The sequence below is a fragment of the Artemia sp. Qi Xiang Cuo genome, chromosome 3, assembly GCF_049724085.1.
Source record: "Artemia sp. Qi Xiang Cuo chromosome 3, ASM4972408v1, whole genome shotgun sequence".
Lineage (NCBI taxonomy): Eukaryota > Metazoa > Arthropoda > Branchiopoda > Anostraca > Artemiidae > Artemia > Artemia sp. Qi Xiang Cuo.
In genome coordinates this window covers 77,094,404-77,116,815 of record NC_142796.1, presented here as the reverse complement: position 1 = coordinate 77,116,815, position 22,412 = coordinate 77,094,404, and the positions used below count along the sequence as shown (strand labels likewise).

The 22,412-nt window shown below is 34.6% G+C and overlaps 1 protein-coding gene across 2 annotated transcripts; it reads left to right on the top strand.

Annotated features, from left to right (window-relative positions):
- Nucleotides 1-607: 607 nt before the first annotated feature.
- Nucleotides 608-22,032, top strand: LOC148954555 (uncharacterized). 2 transcript variants are annotated; one of them, XM_089087141.1, is made up of 4 exons: nucleotides 608-677; nucleotides 14,105-14,197; nucleotides 18,593-18,792; nucleotides 21,842-22,032. In XM_089087141.1, the coding sequence occupies exons 2-4, from the start codon at nucleotides 14,123-14,125 to the stop codon at nucleotides 22,011-22,013; spliced, it is 447 nt and encodes a 148-aa protein (XP_088943267.1). In that variant the 5' UTR covers nucleotides 608-677; nucleotides 14,105-14,122; the 3' UTR covers nucleotides 22,014-22,032. The 2 variants fall into 2 exon arrangements, with proteins under 2 accessions (XP_088943267.1, XP_088943268.1); XM_089087142.1 differs by having other exon boundaries at nucleotides 615-673.
- The last annotated feature ends 380 nt before the right edge of the window (nucleotides 22,033-22,412 follow it).

The following is a 22,412-nucleotide window of genomic DNA, read 5'->3' as shown; positions in this document are numbered from 1 at the left end:
TGCCAGTGTAAGAATACAAATTTAGTTGATTTTTCAAATTTAGGTATAATAGAGGGGGGATATACTGGTTTTAATCAAAAAGAGGAGAATTCCCAAGTCATCTATGCCTTAGGGCACAAATTCAGATAAGCTGATAAACTTAAGGCAGACAGGATTAGAAGACATGTGTAGGATCATAGATGTATACATTTAGTAATTCATTTGTCATTTTCCAAAGCCATTTTGTTCCATAATTAGTCACCTAACTTGATTGCCTAAACATTCAAACACCTAACTCAATCGCCTATCTATTAGACTCCGTGAAAGTATGTATCATAAAATATAACTAATATTGAAAGCGTAAGGAACCCCTGGAAGTCGCCCTCTTCGAGTTTGTTTACTCAAGTTTGTGTGAAATCTGATACCTTTGTGTTTGAGCCTTTTTGCCGACCAGGAAAAGGGCTCGAATCGGCCAAAACGGCTTTGGACTGGCGTCCCTCCTTAACATCTTCACTGAAATTTGTTTTTCATGGTGTTTATTTTTCTGCTGTAAGCTATTTTTATTGCACTCTATGTTGACCTAAAAAGATCAATATTAGATGTCAGCCCGCTCCGATAACTTTCAAATGAACATCAACATTTATTTTATTCTATCAAGTGGTGTATTCAGTATTGAAGCTAGGGTCATAAAGTTGTATGTAGGTTATATCTTTTATGAACCTTTTACAAAAGCGTGCCCTAGGTCTAAAAAAACAGCCACTTTAACTCGTATTAGCTTAAAGGTGCAGAACATGGGACCATGGGAAGGAAGCTCAATCAATTATTAAAAGGGACTCCACCCTTTGACTATTGGAAAAAATTAGTTTATAGGCTTATATAGAATGGTGCTATCCAATCTCCTTATAATTAAAAAAATTTTAGTCATCTAGTTGGAAAATTTGGCATATCTGTATAGGAAAAATCTAAATTTGCCAACTATTTGACTAGGCCTAATAACTTCTCCCCAGCAAAAATAAATTTTTCCATCTAGTTGACTAATGACTTTTCCCCAGCAAGAATTAAATTTGCCAACTATTTTACAATAAATGTTGCCCCAGCAAAACTTTCATTTTCCATCTAGTTGACTAATAGCTTCTCCTCAACAAAACATAATTTTTCCAACTAGTTGACTAATAACTTCTCCCCAGCAAAACTTAATTTTGCCAACTAGCTGGAAAGAAACATTGCCCCAGAAAACAATTCATTTTCCAACTAGTTGACTAGGCTAATAATAGTTAGAATTTATTCTGAATAGCATAAAATATGTTAATAATAGCCTATAGGTTTTTTTCAAATTTAATTATCACTATTGTTATGGGATACCACCAGATGGCTAATTTGACAGTATATATATATATATATATATATATATATATATATATATATATATATATATATATATATATATATATATATATACATTTTGCAAGGGGAGAGCCTTTATCTTAACTTCTTTCCTTGTTTTTCAAGTTTTCTATGAAATTCATGGATTTTCTAGAACCTATATATTCACAGTATATATACCCCACCGGTAAAGTTCTACCAAATCATATCATTGAGTTAGGACTAAAGTGAATACACCACTCGATGCCTTTTCTTATGATGATTACAAATATAAAAATTATTTATATTGGAAATTAATTTCAGCCCCCCCCCCCCTATATAGGCTATACCTACCTAAATCCGCAATTGGCTTATATCGGGGGGGGGGGCGGGAACTAATTTCCAATAGAAATGGTTATTATATTTGTAATAAGCATAAAAAAGGCATCAAATGGTTTATTCACTTTAGTCCTAACTCAATAATATGATTTTATAGAACTTTACCTACCCCACCTCCCTAATGTGCAAATATATACCTAGAATTGTATCCTCAATCTAAATATAACATCCATTTCCATCACAAATGACATTTATTCCCATATTAGCCATTACGTGGATGTCCCTTTTGTTACTATTGTGTTACAACTTCTGTCTCTCTCCCTGTCTCCCTCTTAATGGGAGATATATTTTGAGTTATATATTGGGCTTTGAAGCCAGAAACTTTTTGCTTTAATTCCCAGGATAATTAGTCTTATACATGGTCCCAAAAGGGAGATTGAATTTCTCAAAGCTTGAAGGATTATTCCTCCTGTCTGTTTAAAGAAAATGGATGCATATTTGAAGTTTTGTTTTGTTCATTTCTATCTTGCATTTAATGGACGTAAATTGTGTATGTTCCTTCATTTACCTGTCTGTTTCTTTTCTGGAGGAATATTTTTGTCTCATTTTTAATTAATTTTTCCAACTAGTTGACTAATTACATCTCCTCAGCAAAACCTTATTTTTCCAACTAGTTGACTTATAACTTCTCTGCAACAACACTTGAATTTGCTAACTAGTTGAAAATAAATGTTGCCCCAGAAAAACATTCCTTTTCCAACTAGTTGACTTATAACTTCTCCCCAGCAAAACTTAATTTTGCCAACTAGCCAAAAAGAAACATTGCCCCAGAAAATGATTCATTTTCCAACTAGTTGACTAGTCACTTCTTCCCAGTAAAACTTTATTTTTCCAATTAGTTGACTAATAACATCTCTGGCAACACTTAATTTTTCCAACTAGCTGGAAACAAATATTGCCCCAGAAAACAATTTATTTCCCAACTAGTTGACTAGCAACTTTTCCCCAACAATATTTTCTTTATCCAACTAGCTAGAAACAAACTTACCCTATAAACACTTTTGTTAGCCATCTATTTGGCAAGTAACTTTTCCTCAGAATAATTTCTTAGCTAATGACATGACATAAAGAGAAAACAAAAAACTTACTATTCCCAGTCCAACAAAAATTGGCAGTATGTGATTTTGACAAATGCACTACAGCTAAGGTAATTCAAGCAAATTGAAATCAAGAGTATATAGTCTTTAAACATAAGAACTAAAAATCTTCTGCTTCTTTAAGTAGTTTTTACATTCATTAGCAGTACTCAGCAAAATAATCTTACCCCAGGTTTTCAGAAATTCAATTTCATAATGCACATTTTTGGGCAGCCTGCCAAGTTCTATTCATTGTCTGATGCCCATTTCTGCAGTTGTCCTTATATATATATATATATATATATATATATATATATATATATATATATATATATATATATATATATATATATATATATATATATATATATATATTCACTTATAGAAAGAGAAGACTTAGTTCTGTGGCTTCAAGACTATTTACTCCTGAATTCAGTTTGTTTGATTTACCTTAGCTGTAGCACATTTGTTAAAAGCACATACTGCCAATTTTTTTTTGGACTGGGAATAGTAAGTTTTTTGTTTTCTCTTTATTTCATGTCATTAGCTAAGAAATTATTCTGAGGAAAAGTTACTTACCAAATAGATGGCGAACAAAAGTGTTTATAGTGTAAGTTTGTTTCTAGCTAGTTGGATAAAGAAAATATTGTTGGAGAAAAGTTGCTAGTCAACTAGTTGGGAAATAAATTGTTTTCTGGGGCAATGTTTGTTTCCAGCTAGTTGGCAAAATTAAGTGTTGCAAGAGATGTTATTAGTCAACTAATTGGAAAAATAAAGTTTTGCTGGGGCAACATTTATTGCTAACTAGTTGGCAAATTTAAGTGTTGCTGCAGAGAAGATATTAGTCAACTAGTTGGAAAAATTAAGTTTTGCTGGGGAGAAGTTATTAGTCAACTAGTTGAAAAAATTAATTGAAAATTCTAAAAATGAGACAAAAATATTCCTCCAAAAAAGATACAAAGACAGATAAATGAAGGAAGAGACACAATTTATGTCCATTAAATGTAAGATAGAAAAACAAAACTTCAAATATGCATCCGTTTTCTTTAAACAGACAGGAGGAATAACCCTCCAAGCTTTGATAAATTCAATTTCACTTTTAGGACCAGGTATAAGACTAATTATCCTGGGAATTAAAACAAAAAATCCCTGGCTTCAAAGACCAATATGAAACTCAAAATATATCTCCCATTAAGAGGGAGACAGGGAGATAGATGGAAATTGGAACACAATAGTAACAATAGTGATAATTAAATTTAAAAAAAAACCTATATTATTAACATATTTTATACTATTCAGAATAAATTCTTACAATTATTAGTCAACTAGTTGGAAAATAAATTGTTTTCTGGGGCAATGTTTGTTTCAGCTAGTTGGCAAAATTAAATTCTGCTGGGGAGAACTTTTGAGTTAACTAGTTGGAAAAATTAAGTTTTGCTGGGGAGAAGTTATTTGTCATTTAGTTTGAAAATGAAAGTTTTGCTGGGGCAACATTTATTGTCAACTAGTTGGCAAATTTATATTTTTCCTATACAGATGGGACAAATTTTCCAACTAGATGACTAAAATGTTTTAAATTATAAGGAGATTGGATAGTACCATTCTATATAAGCTTATAAACTAATTTTTTCCAATAGTCAAAGAGTGGATATCCTTGTTAAAACAAGGCCTAGTCTACTAAACACTATCATAAATATCTACTTATCTCATTACTAAAAGTAATCTTGCTTCACTGTTGCATTGTAACCTGATGGATAGCCTAATTATACAGCCATTGTAGGCTATTTATTACCACTGTATTCTACAATAGTATGAGGTGTGTTTTCTAATTAAGGTCTGTTTGATCATAAGTACTCTACACAACAAATGATTATTTAAAAAGAGCAAATTTATTTTCAAAAAGTACATACTTTACTCTTTTTAACAACATAATTGCCAAGTTTGTTGTAACACTTATCATATCCCTCAACTAATTTTAAAATAGGCCTAACCTCTGTATAAAAACTTACTGCCTGTTCTGCTAACCAGGAATTCACTTCTGTTTTTACATTGTCATCATAATTGTAATATTTGCCACTGAGGTGTTGCTTTAGGTGGAGAAAGGGATTGTAATTGCTTAGTGCAAGATCGAGACTATGTTGTGGGTGATCTAAAATTTCCCTGCCAAAACTGTCCAACAAATTATGGATCTGACCAGCAGTATGAGGTTGTGCTTTGCCACGAAGAAGGACAATTTCCTTTGTCAGCATGCCAACTTCTTCTTTTTTTATAATTTATAATAATAGGCCTATATAAAAAATTATAATTTATAAATTTTTTTTTATAATCTTTAAAAAAAATTTATAATTGCACTGCAGAACTTTCTAAGGGTTAGGCAGTATGCTTCTGCATTGATAGTGGTTCCTCTGTTACATTATGTTGACCAAAAAAACACCATGCCTTTTCCCAAACACTGATGCCATGATTTGGTGCTGGGAGAGAGGATGTTCAGCCTTCAAATTTTCAGGGGAGTGTGTGTGTTTCCATTCCATGTTCTGTTGCCTCAATTTGGGTGTGATATGCAAAACCCATATTTCATCTCCAGTTCAACCAGTTGCCACCTCAGTTGCAATTATTAAAAAGATGACAATGATGTAAAAATAGCAGTGAACTCTTGGTTATTAGAGCCAGCAGCAAGTTCTTATAAAGACTTTAAAATTAGTTGAGAGGCATGATATGTGTTTCAAAAAACTTGGTAACCATGTCAAAAAATAGAGTAAATTATGCACTTTCTGAAAATAAATTTAATTTTTGAAATAATCTTTCATTGTGTACTTATGTTCATACAGTCCTTAATTTAAAAACATGCCTCATAAATGATTATGGTGATAGACTTATCTCCATCTTTTATCAAGCATTTCAGTGCTTCAGTTGACAATTACAACTGTTTACAGCAAAGTTTAACAATATTAGATCTCCAGAAAGTGACTTGCTAGAACAAAAAGAGACACTGATAAATTTTCATTTTAACTCACTAATGAGAAGGGGGCTGTTCAAAGGTGAGGGTTTTAACCAAGGAAAGCTCTCATAGGAGCTGTGGGTGGGGCTCTTTATTTATGTTTGAGTTAAAGGGGGGGAAATAATTAATTTTGCCCCCAGCACCACCAACCCTAGAAATGGCCCTGAATGAAATAACTAAGAAAAATGTATACATACCATTAGAATCAAGGTAAATATTTTGCTATTCATATTATTGACTTATGAATAAAGCAAATATATCACTCAATCATGGGTTGAAATTCCATAAGTTGAATTTCAGGAGGGGGGCTTACCTGGTCTAATCAGAACTTCCAAATCTGTATAATAGAAAACTTCAAATATAAAGCAGCATCATTCAGCTAGGGGGAAGGGGCTGGAGCCCCCCTCTGCCACCCATATGGGTGCCCATGCACTCAATGTCTTTTTAATGCTCTACAAATATAATAATGGCTTCTCTTGCAAATTCAAATTTAAGCCCTTTTTGAACCCTAAAAAATGACTAAAAAATTTCTAGTTTTTGGGTATAAAAAAAGGCTTTAAACATTGATTTCAAACTTATTATTTGATTATAAATCCATTTTTTTAAAGTTATAAATCCACAAGTGTTGATTTATCAAGATTAAGTTGGATAAAATTTCAAAACAATTTCTCCATATTTCCATCTGCCATGTTTCTTCTGTCAGCTTTGATATTTTTTTGACATATAGGAAAAATAGCAGTTTTTAAGCAGCCTACTAGAAGAAGAAGAAAACATGGCGAATTTGTTTTGAATTTTTTTAGTCAACTTAATCTTGACAAATCAATGTTTGCAAATTTTACAACTTTTACAAAAGGGATTTGTGATGAAATAGTAAGTTTGAAACAAATGATATAACCCATTTTTATTTCCAAAAATATAGAACAAAATTGTTATTTTCAAGGGTTTTAAAAAGGCTTAAAACTGAATTTGCAAGAAAAGCAATGATTATATTCAGAAAGAGCATAAAAAGTGTAGTGTACTACATAGAGTGTACTTTAAATGGTACTATTTTCTTAAGTATTACTTAATTGTATTCTGGAAAAAATTTCTTTGATCTTTTAAATAAAAGTAGTTGAACTAGGTAAAATGAAACTAAATTTCTAGATGATAGGCTTTTTATATCTTGTGATGTAGGAGTTAGAAGAATAAAGAGTTTCTAGAATTGATGCATAGTTTCGGGCTCCTATCTCTACTCCTTCTAGTAACACTGAAAGAAGCACTATAACAAAAAATTACTTTATAATATGCAGAAAATTTATATTATATTGTAGGGGTTGCCTCCACTTTAATTCACATTTTCCACTATATTTTTGTTTATGATTCCGTGTTAAATGATGAGGCTCAAAGCACTTTCCTTGGACCATGTGTCTACTATAGATCTATTTCTCAAAGTTTTTCTCTTATAAAGCAAAGTTTGTCCAAGTTCATCAGAGGTCAATGCCCTTTAGAGGGGAAGAGAAGTGGCTTGATACTTTAAAAGATCTTCATCTGGCATTGTTTCTAAACTGGCAACAGTCCTAAAAGTTTTACTCACCCAACTCAACTTCTTTCAAAGATAGCAAAAAGTCTCATCTAGAATTTTACCCTAAGGTTTAAAAGATTGTATCAAAGACAGGTATATTACATGTCTTAACTTATGGAAAAGCTTTTTTCATAAGTTAATGGAAAATAAATTTTTGGTCAGAGTCCACTTTTTCTTGACTCTATGATTTGAAAACACAATTGTAATGATTTGAGAATGCTAACATTTTAGTATTATTAAAGTTTTTTCATAGGCTAAGGTTTTTTAGGCTAAGGCAATTTGTATAAGGTTTTATACAAATTGTACAAAATCTTATAAATAATGTTATTTATGACCTCGCTAGCAAAGCCATTTCAACTTCCTATCTGATATTTGTGACTAGTAGAAATCCCCCAGAGCATTTTTGTCAGGAATGCAAGAATTAACTAGACTTGTAGTCAATTTTCAGATTATTGCATTTGCAATTTAAAAAGATGTAATTTCGATTGCTGTCTCTATTTTGTAATCGATAATGGCAGAAATGGATAACATTTTTAACACATATTATATTATTAATGCTGGTTTATTAAGGAGAATTGATTAAGACAATGGAAGTAGGGTTAGTAAACTAACTCTTTTTGATCTGATATTATCAACTATTTGCTTATATCAGGGCACAATGTAGTCTTTAGATCCATCCTTAAAAGTTGCATTTATCTAACTCAACTACTATCCATGATAGGAAAAAGGCCGTTTCCTGAAGTTTACCCTTTCTTTAAAATTTATTTAAAAAAAACCTTTTTTAAGAAGAAGTTTTTTCAAAGTAAAGTAAAGGGCTGTATTCAAACTTAAAAAGAACAGATACTGCTATCAATGAATAAAAAGAGACCCCCAAAGACAGAAATTACTGTTTGTAGTCAATTCAAACTTAAAACAAACGTAAATTACAATAAACAAGAGTACAGTTAACGTATTCTAAGCTTTTCGAAGGCCAGAAATCATTTTTGCTTTGCTGAAAATAATTTTTATTTCAGCAGTGTGTTTTTATTTGCTGTAGCAGCAACACACCGAAGAAATGACATCTCAAGGCCAATCAAGACTTACAAAGAAAAGTAGTGCAGTTATTCCCTGTCTCTCCTCTCACAGCCACTAAACTGCTTGAATTCGTTTTGTGTTCCATTAGAATAATAAGTACTTTGAACAGTGTTGTTTTTATATATCAAAACATGATCAACATCAAGGAAAAAAGAAAGAAAATCACCATAATAATCAGGACTACTGAAAAAAAAATAATGTAAATAGACTGATCGATTGATATATGATGATATTTATTCCTGGAAGTCTCAGTAATTTTTTATTTATAAATGTTATAACAGAGAAATGTTTAAAATATATTTTATCTTTTTAAACCGCAAATGATAATCTGGCCGTTAGATGGCTCGGGGGCATTAGTTCTACTTTTGTTTGTGGTAGTTTCAGTTTGTTCAGAGTTTGACTTGATTATCTGTTGTATTTTCTGGCATTTTGGATCTCATTTGCTTATCGATATGGTAGTAATTTTATTCGTTTTTAGTTTGAGTTATTATGCGACTTTATTTCTTCTCGTCTTTAGTTTAACATAGCTCTTTACTTTTCATTGGAATGTTTTTTTTTTGTGAAAACGTGTTTTTCATTATTAATTTCTGTTTTTTTTTAATTTACATTACTTTTTTTTATTGGTTAACAAAAGGAATAGTCATGAAGTTTTTTCCGTTTTTTTTTCTACTTAAGGATTAAGATTTTGATGTGCCATTTGTATTTGGACAAAGTTTTTATTACAACTTTAACATTAGGTTTACTAAAGAATTCTGAGTGCATGGAGCGGGAGAATATTCTTCAAGCAAATTCCACTGGGAAGCCTAACGTATTGCAAAAAGAGTAATGCCACACGGTGGCAGTACTGGATTCAACCAAGTTGATTCACTTTATTTGTAATGAAACTAGGCTAATTTGGTGATCTGTAACTGCGTATCAGTTATAATGAGGGGGATGGGGGTGAGGCATTGTTTAGATGGTGGTAGGGTAGATTCCTACAAAGTAAATTTTAATGGGCCAAGTGCTTACTCTTTATGAGGCTTCAGATAAATGTTGAAAGAGGTAAGGGGAGTAGGAATTAATTACAATGTTTTTCTATACAGCTAATATGTTACATTCCCATATCTACCAGCACAGAGTTGGAAAAGGCAAGGCAGGTCATCATCAGCCATGCCATGAAATTTCTTTGGGGTGACAAATACTGCTAGGAACTTAGTTTTCAGCAATTTTAAATGGGAATATTTTTCTATTTATATGAAGTACTTCAATGTATTAAAAAAATGTATGTAAAGTATTTATCAATAAGAAAATCCTATTGTAGAGGTTGTGATGGCTTCAGTTATGTAGAAGATCATGAGTGTCGCAGAATGTCTATCCATACAAACAATAATACTCCTTTTCATCCAACCGAAATTCTTTAGTAGTTATTTTAACAAGGAATTTTCACCTAAATTACTATTCATCGCCAATTTTTAACTCTGTTCAAATTTTATCCAGAATTGAAATTACAAATTTAAACGTAGGACGGTACTGATCAACGTACAATTACTGATTTAAACACTTTAAAAGCAGGTAACCAGGGATTTAAGGGACCGGTAACCCAAATTATTATCCAGGTTAGGCCTGGGTATGATTTGGAAAACAATTAGAGATGAAAAAATAGCTTTTCAACTGAAAGCAAGGTACAGATTTGAAACGTATTTGAACTGATTATTATTTGTATGAAGGGGGGTGTCTCCTCCTTAGCTCCTTACTCTTTACTGTGATGTTTGGCTTTTTTCCAATTTTTAGAAAAAATGTGCAATTGAAAAAAAAAGTTTTTCAAAGCACTAAAAAACTTTTGTTTAATGAGTAAGGTGTTGAGAAGGGGACAGTCCCACTTATATACAGAGTAATTTATATTTATTTTAAGTTTTAAACTTGCTCCTTACTTTAGTTGAAAAACCTTTTCTATTTGTTTAATTACATTTCATGAAACTGTAAAGTTTTATGAATACAATACTTTTGGTAACGCAGAAAAAACGATCAATATGTTAATGATCTCTGTTCGGATTTTGATGGGTAATCAAGCAGTTCGTGGTAACGAATTACAAGTAAGGAGCGACCCGGCTCAACAGTAGCCAAAACTCTAAAAAAAGGAATTTTGATACCAATAGATATATCAAAAGAATTGGCTTATTATGCTGATTCTAAATATATAATAAGTAAAGGTATGTATAATAAACTTATATTTCATTAAGTTTAGTCTTACCCATTAAAAGCTACGAGCCTGAGAAAATTTCGGAAAAAGGGGGAAAGAACCTTTTTCAAGCTCATATCTGCAAAAATGTGGGATTTTGTAATTTTTGCCAGAAGAAAATTCACGGATGCGTGATTATTAATTTTTTTTTCAGGGGTGATCTTTTCGACCCAGTGGGCCTAGAACGTCGGGGAACGGCTAATTATAACGGAAATGAAAAGTTCTAGTGCCCTTTTTAAGTGACCAAAAAAATTGAAGGGCAACTAGGCACCCTCCCATGCCATTTTTTCCAAAATTGTCCGATAGAAATTTTAAGATACAGTAGCTTTTTTGTTCAGCATAGTTGAAAGGCCCAATAACAATATCTTTGGAGATAAAATGACCCCCCCCCCCAGCCCCTAGGGACAGGTTTTTAAGTTATAACATTTGTCCGTTGTTTCATTTGTTATTGGGAAGTATGCATACATTTTTAAGGGTGGGAAGGGGAGGACGAATTTTCTGCTGGGAGAACTTTTCATGGAGAGGGTAGTTTCCAGGGGGTGAACTTTTCAGGGTAAATTTTACATTGGGTGAATTTGCCATAATTCATATACAAAATTTCTTTATATGTCTTGCTTTCTCTTTACCGATTCTATTTCACGCGTGGAGATGTTACGGGTAATTGTTCGGGATAAATTTTCGCCAGAATTGAATTGTCCAGAGGATATTTCTATAAGGAGGAGGAATCGTCCGTGGAGGTGGAGCCAGGTATCCTGCCGTTATTTAAAAAACGATCAGATAGAAAAAAAACAAGTTTTTTCAAGTGAAAGTAAGAAGCAACATCAAAACTTAAAACTTACAGAAATTGTTACGTATATGAGGGGGGTCGCCCCCTCCTGAACATCTCGCTCTGTACGATAAAGTTTAAATTTTGTCCAAATTCTTTAAAAACGCCTCTTGAAACACAAGGGTCGTTTAATTAGAACAATGAGTAACTTTTTTTAAAGTACCGAAAAACTGTAGCGTTAAAAGCAAGGTGTTTAGGAAGGGGACAACCCCCTTCAAATACGTAATAATCTCTTTTCCTTTTAAGTTTTAATGTTGCTCCTTACTTTTAGTTGAAAAAAAAACTTTTTTTTTCTTTATTTAATGAAGATTAGAGACAAACATTTTTCCAAAGGCAATGAAATAAGTATGACAATTAAAGGGAAAGTATATAGAAATGAAAAAAGTGAGTAATAACAAAAAATACACAAAGCAATAGCCTACTTGCAGAAACTACGTAAGATATAAACTCCCAGAATTCAGTCCTGTTGAGCAATGCCGAATTGTTGGACGGATATTTTTTAACAATGTCGACAGTTTTGAACTTGCTTATCAAACACTAAAATATTTATTGCCTTTATAATCAGTGTTTATAAAAAGTAACGCATTATCAAAGTAGTTTGTTCAAAGCAAAAAAAAAAAAAAATCAAAACACACATTAAGAATATCAAATAAAAAATTTTGATTTAATATTTTTAATTTAATTTTGAATACCGTACCAAAAGCCAATGTATTTGACATCTTTATGTTTCATAACTGTAAAAAATTTAATATTTTTCTAAGTGACAAAAATAGATAAATACAATCACTCCAAAAAAAAAATGATAATAAAACACAAAAACGTATCTGTTCAGGGGGAAAATACAGAAATTCCCAGCATCCGGTCAGGTGGTTTTAGTGGCTTCATATATTAGCTCATGGGTACTCTTGCAATGGGTGGCCGGCCTTTACCCCCCCCCCCCGGAGAATACCCCTCCCCCCGGAAAATACTCCCCCCCGGGAAAATACCCCCACCCCGCGGAAATTGCATATTATTATATTGTAATTATTCTGCATAGTAGATAGATAGACAAATAAGTGTATTTTAGAGCCAAATATACGGCCAAGAATACAGTAAAATAACATAAATGAATATAGTGAATGGGGGTATTCCCCTCCCGGAAACTATTCCCCCTGGAAAAAAACCCCCTCCGAGGAAATTGCATGTTATTATATTGCAATTATTCTGCATATTAGATAGATAGACAAATAAGTGTATTTTAAAGCCAAATATACGGCCATGAACACAGTAAAATAGCATAAATGAATATAGTGAATGGGGGGATGTTTAACCCCCTGAAAAATGCCCCCCCACGGAAAGTAACCGCAAATTTATTTCTAAAGTACCTTAACGAAGAAACTAAAAAAAAAACAAAAAACGGTTTGTTCTCGAATTTTACACAGCGTAAGTTTGAGAGAGTGGCGCAATACACAAGTACCAAAATTCCTTCCCCCTACGGAAATTAAAAAAATAAAACTCAAATAGAATTCTCAAATTTGGAAAGTCTTATTTTCCACGGGGAGTATTTTCCGCGGGGGGGGGGGGGTAAACGCCTAGAACCCTTGCAATGCAAGCAAAAGTTGACGGTATATTCTTACCGAAATTGCCCCTTGTTAAGTTGTTTTCCTTGTGTTTTTTATAATTATACGAACTTTCTTGGGTACTAATAACAGCACTAATTACTTATAAAAAAAAAATACATAGCCTATTTAGGATCACCGTAAAAAGCTGATTCTTTGATTCAATTTTATCAATAGTTAGGCTCTTATATATTCGTTATTAACAAGGATCGTTATAATAATAATTATAATAATAATATGTATTTAAGAGTCTTTTTAAAGCCATATAAAAAAAAAGACAAATGCTAAAGAAAAATTACACTCCATTTGACATCTTTCCTTCAATACAAAATTTCCTACTGCCACAATATAACGGGGAGACCAAGACCTCATTAACCCGCGAAACCCCATCTTGGATAATTCATTCCCTTAAATGAGAAAGCTGCGTTATTTACTTACCATCCATTACTATGAAGAATTTTTTTTTGCTTCAGCCAAATCATATATAGAAAAAATGTTTGTGGAAAACTTGTTAGGGGTCACTCAGTCACAAATTAAAATTAATATTTTCCTTATTGAGGGTCGAAATCTATTGGTAGGCAGCCAACAATGGGCAAAACACATTTTTTCCATGGTTTTTCCCTATTAGGCTCTCTTTCCTTTGGTTCCTTATAATTACTTCGTAGTCCCAAATTTCCAGGGGGGCCATGGCCCCCCCTGCCGGCACCCATGCTAGTGATAACTTTTACGGAAATGATGCTTAACTTTTATGGAAATAATGCTTTTAAAATAAGGATAAGAAAGTCTATCCTCGCTGAAATAACTTTGAATCATGTTAAACTTTTTGGTTTTACTGATATTAATGATTTCAAGTTGGACAGACATGTTTTAAGCATCGTCGAACAAACCGATGCATCGCTGTGTTTGCCCAAACTTTTAAATAAATTTAAGGGCTCTCAGTTTACAGGAATGATTTTATGAAATATGCATTTTTTTTTTGTAAATTTTAGCTGATAGTATCATTCCGTTTTTAGAGTTTTACAGGCAGGAGAATGGTGGAAGAAACTCAATTTACTGGAACCAGCACTGATGTAATGTCCATGTTCCAATTTGAAGAAAGTTGCCATGTAAGTTGAAACAATGCACGGATTTTGCCAGCATATACGCAACAACTGCTTTCATGGTAAAAAACTCACCAAAATAGCCAGAAAAATCAAAGTTAATTATTTTAAAATATTGAGTAAATTTGCAAAACGTATGGTATTTGTGGGGAGGGGGAGATCCGTCACAGACTAACGAAATAGTACGCCTATAGGCACTTACGTATTGTACCTATTATATATTGAATACATACTATAGAACATATTATATTAAATACCTAACCAACTCTGTATATTAGATATTTAATTAAAATATACCTGCAGAGTAATTTATCTCACTCAGGCTAAGCTGATTATCTGCGAGTGCACACAAAGAAACCGGTTTTAAACAGATCAAGAACTACCGACTTATAAATTACTTTCTATTACTAGTGTTGGTTTGATGTACTGATATATTTGGTGTTATTAATGGAGATTATCAATAGAAGTTTTGAAAAAGGGGAAGTGTCTAGTGATTTTAGAAAAACTTTTAATAAATTCTTTATAAGAAAGGTGATAAGAGTGAGTGTGGTGATTATAAAGGCATTCGCTTGGTGTCTGAAAGAAGCTAATTACTTAGCATGACAATACGTTTTAGACTAAGAGATGTTGTAAATAGTTTTAAGAGAAGACTAATGTAGTTTCTGGAAGGGGGGAGGATGTGTCGAACCAATTTTTGCTCTTAGATTAATAATTGAGAAGTATCTCAATCATTAGATCAGTGTCTTAGGGAGCAAGGATAGAAATACAGCTAGGAATATTAGCGAAAACGCTTTAAGCTTGGTAGAAGAGAGAAAGGGTTTGTACAAGAAGTTCTGAATGATATATCATATTAGAATAAGAGGACAAGCAGAGAAGGAATTGAAGTATGAATTAAGGGGTTTTGAAATTGAGGTCATGGATAAAGCTTTATGGGAGGGACGTAAAATAAAGCTTGGAAATGATTGGTGTGAATTTGTTTACTCAGGCAGGAAGGATGGGGTACATAGACAGGGAGTAGGGCTGATGATGAATAAGGAAGCTGCTAAGTCTTGTTTAGGCTGCGAAGTATTAATAATAGAATACTAATTGCTCATTTTAGGACTAAAAAGTTTAGGGTATCAGTTATAGTAGTATACGTCCCTGTAGAACCGACTGACGGAGATACTAGTGACTCAGATGAATTTTACTTACAGTTACAGGAGCAAATAGACAGGGTCCCAGGTAGAAATATGATTGATATGATATGAAATATGGGAGATTTTAACGCCCAGGTTGGTAGAAATAAGGATAGATGGTATCCCAGCTTAGGTAAATTTGGTGTAGGAAAAGAAAACAGTAATGGATACAGACTTTTGCAATTTTGTAGGCATAACAATCTAGTTATAACCAATACGGTGTTTGGTCATAAAATGACTCATAAGCTAACATGGTATTCACGTGATAGTAAGGCAGCAAACCTTATTATTTTATTGTAAACCGAAGGCTTGCAGGAGTAATACAAGATACTAGGTTATATAGAAGTGATGTTATTGATGTTAAAAGTAAAGATCAACATATAGTAGTGTCACTGGTTGATTTAAAGCTTAAATATCGGAAGGGTAACTACCTCCCGGGAAGTTATGATGTTGGTAGACTCCAGGATGAGAATTTGAGAGAATCTTTCCAGGAATAGTTGAGTGCTAAAGTTCAGAGTTTAAAATTTGATAATGTGGAAGATAGTTGGAATAATTTTAGAAAAATAATTTGTGAAGTTGCTGAAGGTGTATTAGGGAAGAAAGCTAGAACTGCAGCTAAGAATATTAGTGAAAAAGCTTTATCTTTAATAGAAGGGAGAAAAGACTTGTACAAGAATTATCTGAGAAAAAGTTCGCATGAAAACAAAAGAAATGTAAAGAAAGTGGAGAAAGTATTGAGATATGAACTAAGGAGCTGTGAAGTGGAGGCCATGGATAAAATTGCCGAGGATTTAGAAGATGCAGCTAGACGGCATAATAGTAAAATATTGTACTAGCACGTTAACAAATTGAGAGGTAGCAGTCAATCCAGACTTGTCCCAGTTAAAGATAGGAATGGGGTGGAAATTAGCGATAAGGAAAAAACTATAGCGAGATGGTCTGAACATTTTGAGAACTTGCTTAACCGAGATAGAGTTGCAGGAAAGAATATAGAGGAAAATGAATAAGTTTGTGATCCTTTTGATGGAACAGACGTTTTGTTTTGTGGGGAGGAATTAGCATCAGTACTAAAAGGATTAAAGAATAATAAGGCTACAGGTGCTGATAAGGGAATAAACGAGTTTCTTAAATATGGTGGCTCTGATGTTAGAAATAAGTTACTGAAGATTATGAATGTGATTTTTGAAAAAGGGGAAGTACCTAACGATTTTAGGAAAACCTTAATTAAGCCACTTTATAAGAAAGGTGATAAAAGTGAGTTTGGTAATTATTGTGGCATTAGTCTTGTCTCTGTAGGTAGCAAATTGCTTAGTAATATGATACTTTTTAGACTGAGAGATGCCGTAGACAAAGTTTTAAGAGAAGAGCAGTGCGGTTTTAGAAAAGGTAGAGGATGTGTTGACCAAATTTTCACTCTTAGGCTAATAATTGAGAAGTGCCTAAGTTTTCAAACATCTTTGGTCCTCAGTTTTATAGATTATGAGCAAGCGTTCGATCCTGTTGATAGAAGAGATTTACCAAAGGTCTTATCCTTGTACGTTATACCAGACAAATACATTAAAGTGATTAATGTTGTGTACGAGAATAAAACTGCTTGCAGTTAATGTAGGAAATGGGGTTAGCAGCGGGTTTCGTATTAAATCAGAAGTTAAAAAGGGTTATGTTCTATCCCCCTTTATATGGATTATTTTGATAGACTTTGTTTTAAGGAGCACAGGAAAGGCAATGGGAGACCATGGAATCAAATGGGAAGGAAAAAGTCTCCTGGACTTGGATCACGCTGATGATTTAAGCATCCTAGGTGAAAGTGTGAGCAAAATGAATGAAGTTTTAGAGGTTTTGCGAGTTCAGGGTGCTAGTATTGGTTTGAAAATTAATGTTAGGAAGACTAAGTCACTAAGGCTAGGAATAAGTGAAGATGAAAAGGTGACATTGGGTAATGAAAATAATGATCAAGTTGACAGCTTCACTTACCTTGGTAGTATTATTATTAAAGATGGTGGGAGAAGTAAAGAAGTTAAAAGTAGAATATCCAAGGCTCAAGTTTTTTTTTCACATTTAAAAAAAGTTTGGAAGAATAGGAAGATAATTCTGCAAATCAAGATTAGAATATTAGAAGCTACAGTGATGACAGTGGTCAAATATGGCTCTGAAGCATGGGCGCTCTGAAAAGTGGATGAAGATTTGCCAGATGTTTTCAGAGAAATTGCTTAAGGATTTTTCTGGGTACCCGGCTGACTGACCGTATTTCAAACAATAGGCTGTACAGAAAATGTGGCTCAATACCGCTTTCTAGGTCTATAATGAAAGAAAGATTGAGGTGGTTAGGGCATGTTGTGCGGATCAAGGATGACAGATTGCCGAAGATTGATCTTTTCGGCCAACCATCTAGGGCTAAACGGAAAGCAGGTCGTCCCCATCTTTTGTGGGAGGACGTCATAAAGAAAGATTTAAAGGAAATGGGAACTTCGTGGGCGGGTGTAAAAAGGGAGGCTTTGAATAGATTGGGGTGGAGGAGGAGCGTGCGTAGCTGTGTTGGCCTCAGGCGGCTTGGTGCTGCGATGAGTTGTTAGTAGTAGTAGTAGTAGAAGGAGGAGCGGGCGCAGCTGTGTTGGCCTCAGGTAGTCTGGTGCTGCAGTGAGTTTTTAGTAGGAGTAGTAGCAGCAATTTGTGATTATCATTATCTTTGGGGGCTATAACGTTCCAGCAATTTTGAATTCATTATGTGATTAAAAAAATAAATACTTCTATAATATTCTTGGTACTGTGCCTGTATCTCTGCAGCATCTGATGGTACTTGACCAATATATCTCTTTGTTGGCTGTGGCTTCAAACTCTGGCATCAAATAAAAGCCAATAGTTTTAAACCAGAACCTCGGGAAAAAATGAATATAGAAATTCACTTTCTGCTTACAGATAGTGCCTTTAAGTAATTCCTAACCTAGCCGCAAAAGATAGTAATTTCTAAACCGAAGCTTGGAGGTTACCTTACAAATTCGAACAAATACTTAACCAATGATATTTCTTATCTCCAGAAGCGGTCTTTTACACCTGATAATTAGGTCTTTGCTTGAACTCTCTTGTTACATGTGAAGGGTTGTGTTTGCAGCAGAACTACTTGCAAGGGTTTTGTTGCACGCAGGCAGGCAAAATAGCTTTCAGTAGCATACATCTTGAGTAGGAAAATAGTATTGGTTCTTATGGTGACACTGGCTTTGTTTTCCAGGAATATTTGCCCGCCCCATCTGTTTTAGTTGAATTATACGATCAGCTAATCATTAATAACGGAGTATTGCCTATCAAATGGAAACCTCAATTTGGGAAGAAAAGTCACAAAGAAAAACAGCAGCCCACCACCACCTCCACTCCCAAAGAGATTCAACACTTTCCAGAAGAAATGCATGCATCCCAACAAGAAGAAGAAAAGTAAGTATTTCAGCGGTACAAAAGGGAACGACGCGGGTGGATACACCTCCCCCTCCCAATTCTCCTCCGAAGAAGAGTGCTCTAGCTCCGTCTTCGAGTTTAATTGAGATTTGAAAGTTTATCATCAGTTAAATCAACACCAAAGATAGCTGATATCCCCATCCGTAAAATTAGGATATTTGAAAACAGTGTGAATATGCTATTTTCAGTATTCCAGGATGATCAAAATAGATCAAATACATACTTGACATCCCAAATACTAGAAAACTTGGGAGGACTATGCCTTCTATTAAATACACCACTCATAAACCTTTTTGCGGATTTGGTAATAAAGCCGATAAAGCACTTGCTGTATTAATAGCACTGTATCCAGTACTTGAATAAAAAAGATTAGTTAAGAAGATGAAAATCCTTTGAGCCTTCATCACTATTGGTTTCACTGTCCGTATCATGAACCCTACGACGCGAACGGCTAAAAATATTTCTATGATCTACTTCACTATAACTTTCCTCTGCCATACTGTCTAATAAACCAATAACTACATAATCTTTTTCACTCATTTTGTAACTTCTGTTCCGTCAACTCAAGCAAAAGCAAACATCAAAACTGATATTGAGTGCGTCAACCGAGGTGAACGCAGATGTCTGTCTCAGTTGAACTCGAAGGCGGAATTTAGAGTAGAATCAGAGACAGCGCAATAGCGCTGCCTAAGGAAAGAATGATGTTGGCACAATGTATTATTTTTTTTTAGACCAGGGCGCTTCGTATCGAAGGAGTTGTCGTATAAGCTTTAAAAAGGGCTCGTTCGATTGGAAATTGGAAGGGCTAGCGTCCTTTTTAATAGTCGAAAGTCATTGGAGGACAACTAACCCCCCTCTCACGCCCACCATTTCCCCAAACACATCCAATCAAAATTTTTAGATAGCCATTTTGTTCAACGTAGTTGAAAGGTCCGGAAATTATGTCTTTGAGGTTGACACTCCCCCACAGCCCTCAGGGCAAGAGTTGTAACTTATACCCTCGGGGCATGTAAGGTTTTATAGAAAGCGTTGTTGTAGAAATTTCAAAAAGGGCTCATTCGATTGAAAATTGATAGGGCTAATGACCTTTTTAATAGTCGAAAGTGATTGGAGGGCACCTAACCTTTCGCGGCAACCATTTCCCCAAACACACCCAATTAAAATTTTGAGATAGCCATTTTGTTCAACGTAGTTGTGGTTTTTGGGATTTAGGTCTTTGAGGATGACAAACCCCCCATACCACTCAGGACAAGGGTTGTAAGTTATGTCCTGGGGGCAAGAAAGGTTTTTTATAGAAAATGTTGTCGAAGAAACTTTAAAAAGGGCTCACTCGGTTGGAAATTGAAAGGGTTAGTGTCCTTTTTAATAGTCGAAAGTGATTGGAGGGCAACTGACCCCCCTCTTACGTCCACTATTTCCACAGACACATCCAATCACAATTTTGAGATAACAATTATGTTCAACGTAGTTGAAAGCTATGGAAGTTAGGTCTTTGAGGATGACAACCCCCCACAGCCCTCAGAGCAAGGGTTGTAAGCTAGGCCCTGGGGGCATGTAAGGTTTTTATAGAAAGCGTTGTTGTAGAGACTTCAAAAAGGGTTCATTCGATTGGAAACTGAACCACTAAGTAATAGTGGAAAGTGATTGGAGGGCAACTAACTCCCTTCTGACGCCCACCATTTCCCCAACACATCCAATCAAAATTTTGAGATAGCAATTTTGTTCAACGTAGTTCAAAGGTCTGGAAATAAGGTCTTTGTGGATGACAACCCCCCTCCCCCTCAACGCCCTCAGGGCAAGGGTTGTAAGTTACACCCTGGGGGCATATAAAGTTTTTACAGAAAGCGCTGTTATTCGATTAGAAATTAGGCTAGTACCATTTTTAATAGTGGAAAGTGATTGGAGGGCAACTAACCCCCTTCTGACGCCCACCATTTCCCGAACACATCCAGTCAAAATTTTGAGATAGGCATTTTGTTCAACGTAGTGAAAGGTCCGGAGATTATGTCTTTAAGGATGACAAACCCCCCACAGCCCCCAATGCAAAGGTTTTAAGTTATGCCCTGGGGGCATATAAGGTTTTTTATAGAAAGTGCTATCGTAGAAACTTCAAAAATGGCTCTTTCAATAGGGAATTGAGAGGGCTAGTGCCCTTATTAATAGTCAAAACTGATCGGAGGGCGAATGTCCCCCTCCCACGCCCATTATTTCCCCAAACACTTCCGATTAACATTTTGATATAGACATTTTGTTGAACGTAGTTGATGGTCAGGAAATTAAGTCTTTTAGTATCCCCCCCCCCAGAGCCCTCAGGACTAAAGTTTTAAGTTATTCCCTGGGGGCATTTAAGGTTTTTATAGAAAGTGTTGTCGTAAAAACTTCAAAAAGGGCTCATTCGATTGGAAATTGAGAGGGCTATTGCCCTTTTTAATAGTTGAAAGTAATCGGAGGGAGAATAACCCCCCCCCTCCTTCCCACGTCCCTCATTTCACCAAACATTTCCCATCAACATTTTGATATAGCCACTTTGTTCAACGTAGTTGAAAGGTCTGGAAATTATGTCTTTGAGGATGACAAGCAACCCCCCCCCCCGTAGCCCTCAGGACAAGGGGTCGTAAGTTATGCCCTTGAGGCACATAAGGTTCTTATAGTCCCCCCAGCCCTCAGGCCAGGGGTTGTAAGTTATACCCAGGGGGGATATAATGTTTTTATAGAAAGCGTGGTCATATAAACTTCGGAGGGGGCTCATTGGGTTGGTAATAAGATGTTCTAGTGCTCTTTTTAAGAGTCAAAGTGATCGGAGGGCAGCTACCGCCCCCCCCTACACACACACGTCATATTGTCCTGAACTGCATCTAATAGAAATTTTGAGATAGCCATGGAAGATACACAAATTTTGTATAGATGTGCAGACTTAGGATTTGGCCCGGGCTCAGATGCTCCAGTGTTGGCAAGCATTCCCGAATGCAGTTGTTTTATATTGACATGTCTTTTTATAACATTTAATGAAAATGTATTTATTTTTCAGGCGGGATACATCCAAATTTTTAATTGAAGACTTTGAGAGCGAAGAAACGCCAGCTGTGCCAAGATTAGGCTTGCAGAGAAAGCCTACTCAGGTGAAAAAGAAAGTTGCTAGCTTTGATAGTATTTTAAATTCTATGTTGAAAAACAAAGACGAAATTATCAGTAATAAATGAATTATATGGGGTATATAATGTATATTTCTTTTCCTGTGAAGAACAAGTGTTCTTTTTTAATATTAAACAAATTTAGGCTTCAAGCTCCTTTGGGGCTGTAAGCGGTAATAGAGAGCGGGTCAAATTTTATCTCACAGCTTTATGGGCTATAGACTATATACTATTTACAAAGTAGCCTACTTGATATACCAAATATTAAAGGGAACATAATGGCACTAATCAGTGTGAATGATGCGTCCAGAATCTCAAAAACATTGTGCTCTTTGGGTCTAAAATGTATCCTATATTAGCCTAGAATATGTATATGTGTCTAGAAATGTGTCACAAATAAGGCAAAAACCTTCCGCTTGGGGTCCAAGCACTTCAAGAGAATCGTCATTTCTTCTAAGCTAAAGTACC

Bases quoted from the DNA above. Each gene is read 5' to 3' on its own strand.
- LOC148954555 (XM_089087141.1), top strand. From the start codon at position 14,123: ATGGTGGAAGAAACTCAATTTACTGGAACCAGCACTGATGTAATGTCC. The intron at 14,198-18,592 runs GTAAGTTGAAAC...TTTGTTTTCCAG, and splicing joins AATTTGAAGAAAGTTGCCAT to GAATATTTGCCCGCCCCATC. The intron at 18,793-21,841 runs GTAAGTATTTCA...TTTATTTTTCAG, and splicing joins TCCCAACAAGAAGAAGAAAA to GCGGGATACATCCAAATTTT.